The following is a 12,789-nucleotide window of genomic DNA, read 5'->3' as shown; positions in this document are numbered from 1 at the left end:
TTTTCTTCCTTCCCAGGATGCAGGACAGCCAGGGTTCTAGAGGGAAGTACCTGATGCAAGAGCCTGAATCCCATCTCCAGCACAGAGGTAACTGGTGTTTTCTAGTTTCTAGGGAAACTGAGTTGTGACTGTTAATATTTTATGTTTGAATCTTCTATCAATTGCAACCTGTCTAAATAATTAAAGACTTTAAGTGGTGGTACAGAATAAAACCTAGATTAGATTGCACATTTTGTGGACACAAGCAAAATAAATGTTCCCAGGGGACAACAGCCTCCCAAACCCTTGCTTGTTCCAATTTACAAATCCTGTATCCTAAAGGTACTGCCTATAGCCAAGGCATAACTGCCTACCCTGAACTATATACCCCAGATCTCACCACACTTGAGCAGACTCAGTGAAGGGCAACAGACCCAGGGGGTACACTTGGCTACAACTGAGGTGCCACATTAGGAGGAGGTGGGGGACTCTAGTTCCTCTGAGGTTTGACTATACAAGTCCCAGTGCAAAAAGGCTCACCACACTCTAGGTTAGGGTTGTTTAAAAATAAAACCTTTACTGGAAACTTGTGTAAAATGGAAAAAACACTGTGCAGAATATTTCAAATCAGAATTCACACTCCTACACACAGCACAGTCTAAGGGCTTCTTCCTTCTCTACTCTCTAACTGTAGAGGCATTATCTTGGGGAATGGACTCTACCCTTTTCCTCTTTGTTGGCATCTGCAAATCTTGGGCTCAGATCCTGGTAAAAGACACTTTGTCAAAAGTAAATTTGTGCAAACAGCTTTGCTTCAAAGTTGCCTCCCAGCAGTCCTTGCTTAAACTCCAGCTAGAACTGCACTTTTTCTACAAAAAATCTTAGTAATCTCTCACCATAGAGAAGGAATATGGGAGTAACTCCCTTCTTTATACAAGACCACCTTCAATTTGGTTTTCGCCATCTTCATTCAACTGAAACAGCCCTTGCTAAAGTCTCCAATGACTTGTTCCTGGTCAGATCCAGTCTCATCCTTCTCGATCTATCTGCTGCTTTCAACACTGTTGATCACCGCCTACTTCTTGATATGCTGTCCTCACTTGGATTTAAGGGCTCTTGCCTGATTTTCTTCTTATCTCCCCCGTGGCACTTTTACTGTATACTCTGGTGGATCCTTCTCCGCTTCTATCCCACTAACAGTTGGTGTACCTCAAGGCTCTTGTCTTGGGACCTCTTCTTTTCTCCATCTATACTACTTCCCTTGGTGCTCTGATCTCATCCCATGGTTATCAGTACCACCTTTATGCTGATGACTCCCAGATCTACCTCTCCACACCAGAAATTTCAGCAGGAATCCAGGCCCAAGTATCACCCTGCCTGTCTGACATTGCTGCCTGGATGTCTCACTGCCATCTGAAACTAAACATGACTAAGACTGAGTTTCTTATCTTTCCCCCTAAACCAACCTCTCCTGTTCCTCCATTCTTTCTCCATGGATAACACTCTCATCCTCCCTGTCTTATCAGCTTGCAACCTTGGGGTCATCTTTGACTCCTCTCTCTTTCTCTACATACATTCGATAGACTGTTAAAACCTGTTATTCCTTTCTCTATAATATCACCAAAATTCATTCTTTCCTTTCTGAGCACACTACCAAAACCTTTATCCACACTCTTATCACCTCTCGCTTAGACTATTGCAACTTGCTTCTTACAGGTCTCTCACTAAGCCATCTCTCTCCCCTTCAATCTGTTCAAAATTCTACTGCATGACTTATAATCCATCAGTGTTGCTATGTTCATATTAGCACTTTCCTCAAGTCACTTCATAGGCTCCCTATCCATTTCCACATACAGTTCAAATGCCTCTTATTGACTTACAAGTGCATTCACTCTGCAGCTCCTCAGTACCTTTCCACTCTTATCTCTCCCTACACTCCACCCTGGGAACTCTGTTCATTAGGTAAATCTCTCTTATTTGTACCCTTCTCCTCTACTGCTAATTCAAGACTCTTGTTTCTTTTATCTTGCTGCACTGTATGCCTGGAAAAGACTTCCTGAGTCAATATGTCAAACTCCATCTCTGGCTCTCTTCAAATCTAGGCTAAAAGCCCACCTTTTGATGCTGCTTTTAACACCTTACCCATATTTACTTGTTCAATAATACCCATGTCTGTTTTATCATTCCAACCTTAGTAATTCTCTTATCCCTTAGTTGTCCTGTTTGTCTGTCCTGATTAGATTGTAAGCTCTGTCGAGCAGGGACTGTCTCTTCATGTTCAAGTGTACAGTGTTGCGTATGTCTAGTAGCATCATAGAAATGAAAAGTAGTACTAGTACAGTCAAGCAATCCTGGAAATTATGCAGACACCAGCAAGTCAGTGAAGTGCCTGCAAAACTAATCAGGCAAGTAAGACCATGTAAACAGCGACCCTAACTTTGCCCAGATAGCTATGTGGGTATAACACTGAATATCACCCATACCCATATAACTTCCAGGTGCCACCACAAACCTGGCATTGAATAACCAAGTTGAATATAGCCGGCGACAGTCAGCGTTTATAAAAATGTTGACCACCATTGAGGGATTCTGCTGCCTCTTGTAGGGCATGAAGAAATATAAGTGTTTAGTTAAAGAAACAAGATTCACAATGCAACTAAATCTAGCAGCCTTTTTGGTGTAAATACTGCACCAGGATAAAGTTCACAATTTTTATTGAGCTACAAAGAGCTGCATTAAAATGTGCAGTAATCTGCTACAGGAAGAAAACTGAAATAAAACCAGCAGTTATTACCAAATAGGGACATATTCTGGAATTATATAGTATTTCAAATGTCCACCTGTCCTCTTAAGTCTGTGACTCAGTACTTCACAAGCACACATCTCATTAATGTTGCTGAAGACCAGCATACAAAGTACTGTGATTATTCTTTGTTTACCAGCTGTAATTTCCATCTGCTGCTGTGATGAAACACAACCCGCTGAGTTTTAAAAAAAGACCAGCGTCACAGTGAGAATATCCTTGCTAAGAATGCTTGACATAGTTTCCAGCACTATGAGCCATCCTGCCTCTATTTAAGTCTCAGTGCTGTCTGCACTCAGCAATGATAGCTCTCCCTATGCCTCAAAATTCCTTTCCTTACCTTCATTCACTTTGTTGCTTATACTAGAAGGACAAAGCACAGACATGCCTTCTGCAGAAAGTCAGAAGACTACACCAGCAAAAAGGGCAATTAAAAAGATCAGAACAGCATGCCTGGTTTCTAGCTTGGCTAGAGGCTGGCAACAGTGGGCAACAGAAAATGCAAACAAGCAAGCCCAAGAGCCTCCCGGTTGGATGCCCGGCAGCGATGATGGGGAGATACCAAGTACCACACCAAAGAAAACTGAAAAGGAAGCCTGGAAGCCCAAACCACCACTAGTAACTATGGAAAAAGAAGTCTTACACAATTCAACTAATTCTGCTGAAGACATTGATAAGGCATTAATTAGAAGCAAAGAGGTGACCAAAACAGTGATCAGTGGAGTCCATGAGAGAGGAGGAGATATCAGTAACCTTACTAATAAGTATGAGACACATCTGAGTACTCTTGAAACATGTGGGGATTCTGGGGACATACTTGATAGCAATATTTCCCCAACACGAAGGAGAAAGTGCACAAACCTGGTATCTCAGTTAACCAAAGGCTGGAAAGAGATAGAGCAAGGAGCAAAGGATTTTGCTTCAACCGAAGACACTGATAGGAGGATACAACACTTCAGGAGTGAAAGCATCGACACACAGGACAGTGGGTATGGAGATGGTGAGGGAGAAGACAAGCAGCAGTTAGATTCAGGCAGAGTGCCAGAGCTACTTGATAAAACCTCAGACATCATCACAAGGATTAAACGTCCCACGGCATCAAAGTAAGCAAACACTTGATCACAACACAATAACCTGGGACTAAAATAATGGTAGAATGCAAGATTTCAGTTTTCTAGTTTCCATAGGTACAAAGCATCTTACCTGTGAGAACTACTGTCCAAATATTGCCTTTCCTATATGAAGGTAAAAGCATACATTTTGTTCCACAAATTTTATCTGTTTTGTTGTGGAGGCATTCCTACGATGTGGTTAATCTTGGGGAGAAAACGAGGTGCATAGTCTGATATTCAAAACTGTGTGCATAATTTTATCATAAAAAGTACATGCAGAAATACAAGTTCTAAATGTCTGCAGGTCCTTTTTCCTTAGGAAATTTTCAAAATGAAAAGCTTCATGCTTTCACTTTAGAATTCAAGCAAAGACAGAATAGATTTTGAAGCAATATGGGTAATTTGGTTACAATTTTTTTAAATGTAATCTTTCCATTGTGTTCAGTTTTTAAAAATTTCTTGCAAGAAGTTTTTGTTTTTGCTACACTTTAGTCTTTATGGAACAGTTTGCCAATAAGAGGACTGGATGGGGAAGGACTGCAAGAAAATTTTACCTTTGAAAAAACTGATAGTTTTTAATAAAATACATCAATTTAGCTTGGATAAGCATAGAGTCAATACAAGCTGAAAAGGTGTCATCTTGGAAATTTGCTGAAATCTTAAATTTCACTGAAAATGAATTGGTTACTTGAAAGCATAAATATCGTATGTGCAATTGCATGAAATAAGATAGATCTTCTTGAATGCAAAATTGTATCTTCTGAAAGACCATATTTCAAGAAAAACATTAAAATTTGATATATTATTGGTGATTGATAGTAAGCACATTAAACTTCTTTTCATTTTCTTTGTTTTTGATCAAGCGCATACACAATGTTAGGTATTATTAGGAAAGGAATGGAAAACAAAAGTGAGGACATTATAATGCCTTTGTATCAGTCCATGGTGCGACCACACCTCGAATATTGTGTTCAATTCTGGTCGCCGCATCTCAAAAAAGATATAGTGGAATTAGAAAAGGTACAGAGAAGGGTGACGAAAATGATAAAGGGGATAGGATGACTTTTCTATGAGGAAAGGCTGAAGCGTGTAGGGCTCTTCAGCTTGGAGAAAAGACAGCTGAGGGGAGATATGATAGAGGTCTTTAAAATAATGAGTGGAGTGGAACAGATAGACGTGAATCGTTTGTTTACTCTTTCCAAAAATACTAGGACTAGGGGGCATGCGATGAAGCTACAAAGCAGTAAATTTAATACGGATTGGGGGAAATGTTTCTTCATTCAACGTGTAATTAAACTCTGGAATTCATTGCCAGAGAATGTGGTAAAGGTGGTTAGCTTAGCAGGGTTTAAAAAAGGTCTGGCCGGCTTCCTAAAGGAAAAGTCTATAGACCATTATTAAATTTACTTGGGGAAATTCCACTGCCTATTTCTGGGATACGCAGCATAAAATGTATTGAACTTTTTCAGGATCTTGCAAGGTATTTGTGACCTGGATTGACCACTGTTGGAAACAGGATGCTGCGCTTGATTGACCTTTGGTCTGTGTCATTGTGGCAGTACTTATGTACAACACTTTTGCTTTTAGGTGATGATATACTGTAGTTCTCAGCTGATATTTGTTTTAACAATCTACCAAAGATTTGTTTTTCCTAGAGGTGGGTGTAATTGAAAAAAAAAAGAATCATCTTACATGCTGGGCATTTGTCCAAACAGCAATTAAAATGATTGACAAACAAGTTTTCTGGATCAGATTAATTTCTGGAAAATACATGTCAGACACCATCACAGTATTATCATGTAATCCCCCCTGCAAAGAAATACCTCTAGGATTAAGCAATTCTTTAAAAGGAGTTTTTTTTTATTGCATATGTATTTAGAACCATGCCCAGAACTGTAGTTGGACTGGGTTAGAAATTTTGAAATCATGGGCATTAAGATCTTAGGGGCCCTTTTACTAAGCTGCGGTAAAAGGGGCCCTGCATTAGCGATGAAGGTCATTTTTGCTGTGCACTAGGGCCCCTTTTACCACTGCAGGTGAAATTGCCGTGTGGCCATTTCTGTGGGGGAGCAATTACCGCCCGGTAATCGGGCAATGTGTGATGCTGCCCAATTACCGCCAGGTAACCCCCTGCAGAAATATTTTTCAGTATTTCCAAAAGTGCTGGAAATGGCATGCACTGGGAATGGAACTACTGCCAGCACCCGTGTTGGGCCGGTGGTAGTTCCGGGTTGCCACGAGGCAACCCTTTAGAGCTGATTACTGCCCGGTTAATACATGAGACCTTATCGCTAAGTGAATGGGTGGCGGTAAGGTCTCAGGCCCAAAATGGACTCACACCAATTTTCATTTTGCTGCATGTCCATTTTCAGCCAAAAAAAAGCAGGCGTGCTGAAAAATGGACCTGTGTGCATCCAATACATGTGTCTACAACAGCGCAGGCCATTTTTTCAGCACACCTTAGGAAAAGAACCCCTTATGTTCTTACAAAAAAACATTCTGAAATGTTAAAATCTTTCAACATTTAGTTGAAAATATTTTTTAGTGATTCAGACATATTAATGTTGTACCTAAATCTATCTAATTAACAGTGATGAAAAGGTCAATCAGACACATTCATTTTGTGAATCATGTGGGGAAGGATAAAATCCTCAAGTAGCAAGAAATGCAGTCTAAGACCAAAACAATGTGGCAGAAGGATACAGAAATATTTCCCCATCATCTTGGGTGCTACAACCTTGATGAAAAATAATTTCTGAGCACACCTGAATAGGTTGCCCATATATGTTACATCTTATGAACTAATGGTATGTACAAAACTAACCCATTTGAAGAAATTGCCCCAGGAAACGCATGTGTTTCTTTAAAATGGATCTCAAAATCAACATCATGTTGTCAATCATTGGGTCTACTGTGTACTCAAAATCAGCTCGTCCGTTTAGCAGACCTAGGCAACTGCCTAGAACAAATCAATCTTAAGGGTGCAACCAGAAGCTTTGAGATACATGAACACCACTCTGCTTCCCTCACTCTTATTGGCCAGTGCTGGAATCTCAAGCAGCAGAGAACAGCCCTCGCTTCAGCCCTCCCTCTTCCTGGCAGTATGCTATGAAGAGGAGGGGAGGAGTAAGGCTACTGTGCATAACAGTTTTGTTTTTGCCTGCATAATTTATTTTATAATTCGTGATTATATAGATTCTCCATTAGGTGAGCAGGTCTTGTGTGTTCTGTTAATGTCTAGGTTTTGTCATCCAGGTTGTTCAGTTTTTCTAATAGGAGGTTATCAATAGAAATCAAACAAAATAAAACATGGATAAGATGATACCTTTTTTATTGGACATAACTTAATACGTTTCTTGATGCCGGGGGTCGCGTAACCCCCAGCATCAAGAAACATATTAAGTTATGTCCAATAAAAAAGGTATCATCTTATGCATGTTTTATTTTGTTTGATTTCTATTGATAACCTTAAGAGTGGACTAACACGGCTACCACACTCCTCTAATAGGAGGTAAATTGATAATAAATCAGGATTTTTAGCTTGCCTGTACAAATAACAATTACATATTTTAGAATGAGGGTATTAAAAATCTCTTCCCAATGGAGCTTACAATCGAAGGGGCCCTTTTACCAAACAGAGGTAAAAAGCGGACCTAGTGCATCCTTGCGCGGGTCATTCCCATGCACTAAAACCATTTTTCCACTAGGGTAAAATGGCCAAGCGCTAATTTTCCCATTAGTGCATGAGCCCCCACCGCCACCCATTATGTAGGCAGTAAGGGCTCATGTGCTACGCATATGCTAATCAGTTAGCACATGGCAATGTAGCTGTGCTAACCAGTTAGTGAACATGCCCACTCTCCATCCCAGACCCACCCCAAGTACTAAAAAATAAATTAAATTTTTTAGCACGAGTAGCATGTGATGATCCCATTTTGGGACCAGCACACGCTACTCATGTGCTAAAAAATTTAATTTAAGACATTTAATTTAAGACATTTCTTGCTCTGGTAAGCATGCGTGTTTACTGCAGCTTTGTAAAAGGGTCCCTAAGTGAGCACCCACTTGAATGTATCAGAGTTCTGTTTACATTAACTTATTTTTATTTGTTACATTTGTATCCCACATTTTCCCACCTATTTGTAGGCTCAATGTGGCTTACATAGTACCGTAAAGGCATTCGCCAATTCCGGTTTGAACAAATACAAAGTGATGTTGTGGTAGAATAAAGTTAATGTGTAACAGACACATTAGGGAATCGTAGGGAGGTAGAGTTAAGTTATGTCCATTATGAGCTTTGGTTGTGTTGTGTTGCAGGGTTCAACTGCATCCTTTTCTGTGTGTCTATGGTGAAATCACAAAAATATTAAAAAATAAATTTACAAAGTGTTTACTTGCTGAATAATTTACAGCCAGACACCTTTAAAGTAAATGTCAGTCATTTTAAGTCACAATAAATGAACTTAGCTGTCAGCTGGGGTCAGGCTCATAGATTCTGATACACACTCTCAACTCTTACCCCAACAAACAACTTACTTATAGCAGTTCATCATCAGGTCTGGGTTTGAACCATGTAGTCTCACTCTCCTCAAATAATTTCTTTCTTCAGAAGGTACTAGGAGAGTACAAGTTTGGGACTGACATTTCTATGATCAATGCCATTCTGTTGTTTTTCTCTTTTACCACTATGTCTTGTTTCCTGAGATCTAGCTTTTTATTGGTCAGCACTGAGATGACTCAAGCTATCATAATCTTTCCATTCTCTATTATTCTCTTAGGGCAGGGCTATTCAATCCCGGTCCTTGAGGTTTTCAGGATATCCATAATGAATATACATGAGAGAGATTTGCATACCAAGGCAGTGCATGTGAATCTCTCTCATTCATATTCATTGTGGATATCCTGAAAATGTGGTCTGTCTGTGGACCTTGAGGTCTAAAATTGAGTAGCCCTGTCTTAGGGTATTGATGCCAGTGCTTTTCCAGTACAGCAATGTTATTATGTTTACAAAGTTTCCAATGGATGAGCTATGCCACCTTATTGTACCTTTCTGATATCATTTTTCTGCCATCAGACCCTCACAACCTGCTCCAAGAATAATTATTTTTAGCTCATCTACAAGTTTCAGTTGCTCTCTCCTTTACCATTCATATGTCCAGTTTTAAGCAATGAATGGCTCCTGAAGTAACACGTTGTATTTCCCACTGCAATTATACATTTGCCACTTGTTTATACTCATTTGCTGAGCTACTTCTTTGAAGAGCTTTTATTTTATTTTCTTTGGTTACTTCCCCTTTGTTTCACTCATTCTTTCTACTTGTCTGAACAATTGCCCTATGTCAAGGACAGAGACAGATTGTGGATTTTTAGTTTCATATTTCAACACCTTTATGTATTTGGATCTGATGATGCTTTTTTATTTTTATTTTTTTAAGATTGGAGGCCTATGATAGTAGCTTTATACTGTATGTATAATCTATTTCTGTGAGGTCCATTCTTCCTTTGACGCCAGGAATATATAGTCTTGGCACACACTGATTCGTATACATAACTTCATGGGCATAGAGAAGTTTTCTTGCTTGTTTCCAGTTTTTCCAAGATCTATGAGGCTAATCTATAATTCCAAAACTATATGAGAACGTGGGGATTGTCAGCAGATTATGGCTTGTATCTTATTCTATAATGTTAATGCATATCAGTTTTAACCTTCTATAATATTCTTTTTTTGATCTTTCATCTCAGCGATTTATACTTGTTTGTCGCTCCTTCCTCCACTCCTATTTACATATACCTTCCTATTGAAGTCCCTTTATCTTGCAGCCATCAGTTGTGCTCAATTTTCCTCAAAGGAAAGTTGCCTTGAATCTTTTCACTATTATGGAGTTGTTTTACTAATTGCTGACCACTAAAACTGTTCAGCTTCAAGCATGATCTATCCTCTGGATCATTACCATTTTTAGGATTAATGATAAATCCGTAGCCCAAAGAGTTAATAAGTACTCAGTGAATTAAGTGCCATACAAAACACAAGTTGTGACAGGGAGTCTCCCTGAAATATGCCTTGTTGGATCTTGATGCTTAGAATAACAAACTGTCCTTCTGCATACTTCAGATGGAGTGTGGTTTGCCGCATTTTCATTGTGAACTTGATGCACTCGATCAATTCAGAGTTTATTTTGTATATTTCCAGGTAATCCATTTTCAGAAATGGGGGGTGACAACAAATGTCTCCTTATAGCCAACCCATACTGCACTGAAATTTTTGCTTTTCATACACTGGCCATAATGGCTTTATTCAGCATTATCTGGTCCTTGGTATCATATGAACCCTTCTTATTGTCCTTCTGTTCTATTGCCATACCTTGGATAGAGTGGGCATACAAATCATACTCGTGCATATTGTTAGGAATATCCTGAAAACCTGGCCTGTTTGTAGCCCTTGAGGACTGAACTTGGACAAGCTTGCCCTAAAAGAGATAGAGCAGGACATAATACAGATACTGAAATAAAAGAAATAAGGTATGGGAAGGCACTAGCCAGAAGATGACACTGGATCACCGAAGAAAGCAGCAGAAAACAAGCAAGTGGGAGATGGAAGAAGACTCAGCAGGCAATGGGACATGTGATGACACAATACTTCATTGACACAAAAAGTCATTAAGTTGTACAAAACACTCTTCTTTCATAAGAGACTCGACATGGAACTGTGTTTTGGCTAGTGCCTGCCTCAGGAGTTTTACAGTAATGGATACAAGCATAAAGAATAGACAGCTACCTAAAAGGTTGACCAAAAGTCTTTAAAAAGACATGACAATGCTCTCCATTCTAATCTGTGCAAACCACTCCACACAGGAGTGCATTGTCATTCCTTTAACTATGTGACTTCACTTCTAGTAGCTTTTTTTTTTGCTGCTGTAGAATCAAAATGAGTGTTACTATATTTTAATTTCTAAACGGTCTTTTCAAAGACCCCCAGTGTACATTTTTGGTAGCTGCCTATTCTTTATGTTTGTATCCATTACTCTAAGATTCTTGAGGCAGGCACTAGCCGAAACACAGTGCTGCAATATCTCTTCTGAAAGAAGAGTGCTTTGTACAACTTAAGGACTTTTTGTGTCAAAAAGTATTATGTCATCACACGTTGTCTTCTGTCTCACACTTCCTTGTTTTCTGCTGTTTTCTCCATGAGAGTTTTGTGTTCAGCTTCTACTCAGCTCTTCACTGGATCACCTAATGCATTCATCATAATTTGAAAGTAAGAACATCATTACAAACCTATGGGTCCTTTTACTAAGCCAAGCTAAAAAGTGACTGGAGCATGAAGGAAACCCACGAGCTATAAGTACTGCCAATTCAATTTTTTCTATTAATGGCTATGCGTTAATTTCCAAATTAGTGTAAAGCCATTACCACCTGAGCCCTTACCACCTCCTATTTAGAAGGCAGTATGGACTCATGCGCTACTCATATGGTAATTGGACAGTACATGGCTATGTGTCTGCACTGCTAGCTTACCGCCAGAAATGCCTACTCCCCGCCTCCATGCTATAAAATTTGCATGCGGCAAAACCAAAACTACCGCAGGGCACCTCAGCACACCCCGTAGTTCTGTTTTGCCGTGCCCTACTGAGCCTTGGTAAAAGGGCCCCCAAGTTTGGGATCATGATAGATTATGTAGACAGAGGACGTGATAGTGCCAGCAACAAGTGCCTCCCACAGGTAGCGAGAAGTAATGAAGAGTGTGAAAGAGGCCCCTAGCATTTTATATTCTACTGTGCTCTATCCTGAGTACCAATATCCTAACAGCAGCAGTAACAGGATCCCCCCCCCCCCCCCACACACACACACAAAAAAGCAGAATTAGTTGAGCATAATATCCAAGGGAATCTCAAAGTGCTTAAGGATCCTTGTACTACAGCGTGCACATACTGTTAGAAGGTCATTTGTAGAGAGTAAACTAAGCCATGCTGCCAGAACAGGCAGGGATAAAAGCCTTTCAAGCTCTTTACAAGGGAGGACAATGATAATACTAGACTAAGGACTCCATCCTGAACTGCAAGAAACAATGGTAGGAGTGGCCTAGTGGTTAGGGTGGTGGACTTTGGTCCTGGGGAACTGAGGAGCTGAGTTCGATTCCCACTTCAGGCACAGGCAGCTCCTTGTGACTCTGGGCAAGTCACTTAACCCTCCATTGCCCCATGTACAAATAAGTACCTGTATACTATATGTAAGCCGCATTGAGCCTGCCATGAGTGGGAAAGCGCGGGGTACAAATGTAACAAAAATAAAATAAATAAAAAAGAGAACATCTGTGCTCCCATTGTCATCTCCTATTGAGGTGTCAGGTGAGAAGATCATATGCCCAACTAGGCATTCTAAAAAAAGAGCAAACTGCCAGCGTAGCTAAAAGGTGAGCTGAAAAAGGCTATTAGAGCCAAAAGAACATCCTTCAAACAAAATGGAAAAAGGATCCAAATGAAGAAAATAAGAAACAACATATGCATTGTCAAGCCAGATGCAAAACACTGATAACGAAGGCTAAAAGAGAATATGAAGAACAACTTGTCACGGAGATGAAAACTCATAGTAAACTTTTTTCAGGTATATCGGAAGCAGAAAGCCTGCGAGGGAATCTGTGGGGACCGTTAGATCAAAGAGGAGGAAAGGAGCGCTCATGGAGGACAAGGTCATAGCAGAGAGGACTGAACAAAATCTTTGCTTCGGTCTTTACAGAGATCTACCTGTACTGGAAATATTTTTCAGGGGTGATGATGCAGAGGAACTGAAAGAAATTTCAATGAGCTTGGAAGATGTACCAAGCCAAATTGTCACCTCACCTCTCGTTTAGACTACTGCAATCTGCTTCTTGCTGGCCTCCCACTTAGTCACCTCTCC

General features: G+C 40.0%; 1 protein-coding gene across 2 annotated transcripts in view; it reads left to right on the top strand.

The window, feature by feature from the left end:
• Nucleotides 1-3,058: 3,058 nt before the first annotated feature.
• The window catches only part of ABRA (actin binding Rho activating protein), a 29,437-nt gene continuing 19,706 nt past the window's right edge, over nucleotides 3,059-12,789 (top strand). The window contains exons 1-2 of one of the 2 annotated variants that reach the window (XM_030218035.1): nucleotides 3,059-3,815; nucleotides 3,849-3,885. In XM_030218035.1, coding sequence (XP_030073895.1) covers nucleotides 3,167-3,815; nucleotides 3,849-3,885 — 686 coding nt within the window. In that variant the 5' untranslated portion in view covers nucleotides 3,059-3,166. Of the gene's footprint in view, nucleotides 3,886-12,789 lie in introns of both variants that reach the window. The other variant, XM_030218026.1, reaches the window with a different exon arrangement.

This window comes from Microcaecilia unicolor, chromosome 1 (genome assembly GCF_901765095.1).
Source record: "Microcaecilia unicolor chromosome 1, aMicUni1.1, whole genome shotgun sequence".
Taxonomy (NCBI): Eukaryota; Metazoa; Chordata; class Amphibia; order Gymnophiona; family Siphonopidae; genus Microcaecilia; species Microcaecilia unicolor.
The sequence above is the reverse complement of the archived record's forward strand: the minus strand, read 5'-3'. Positions and strand labels throughout refer to the sequence as shown.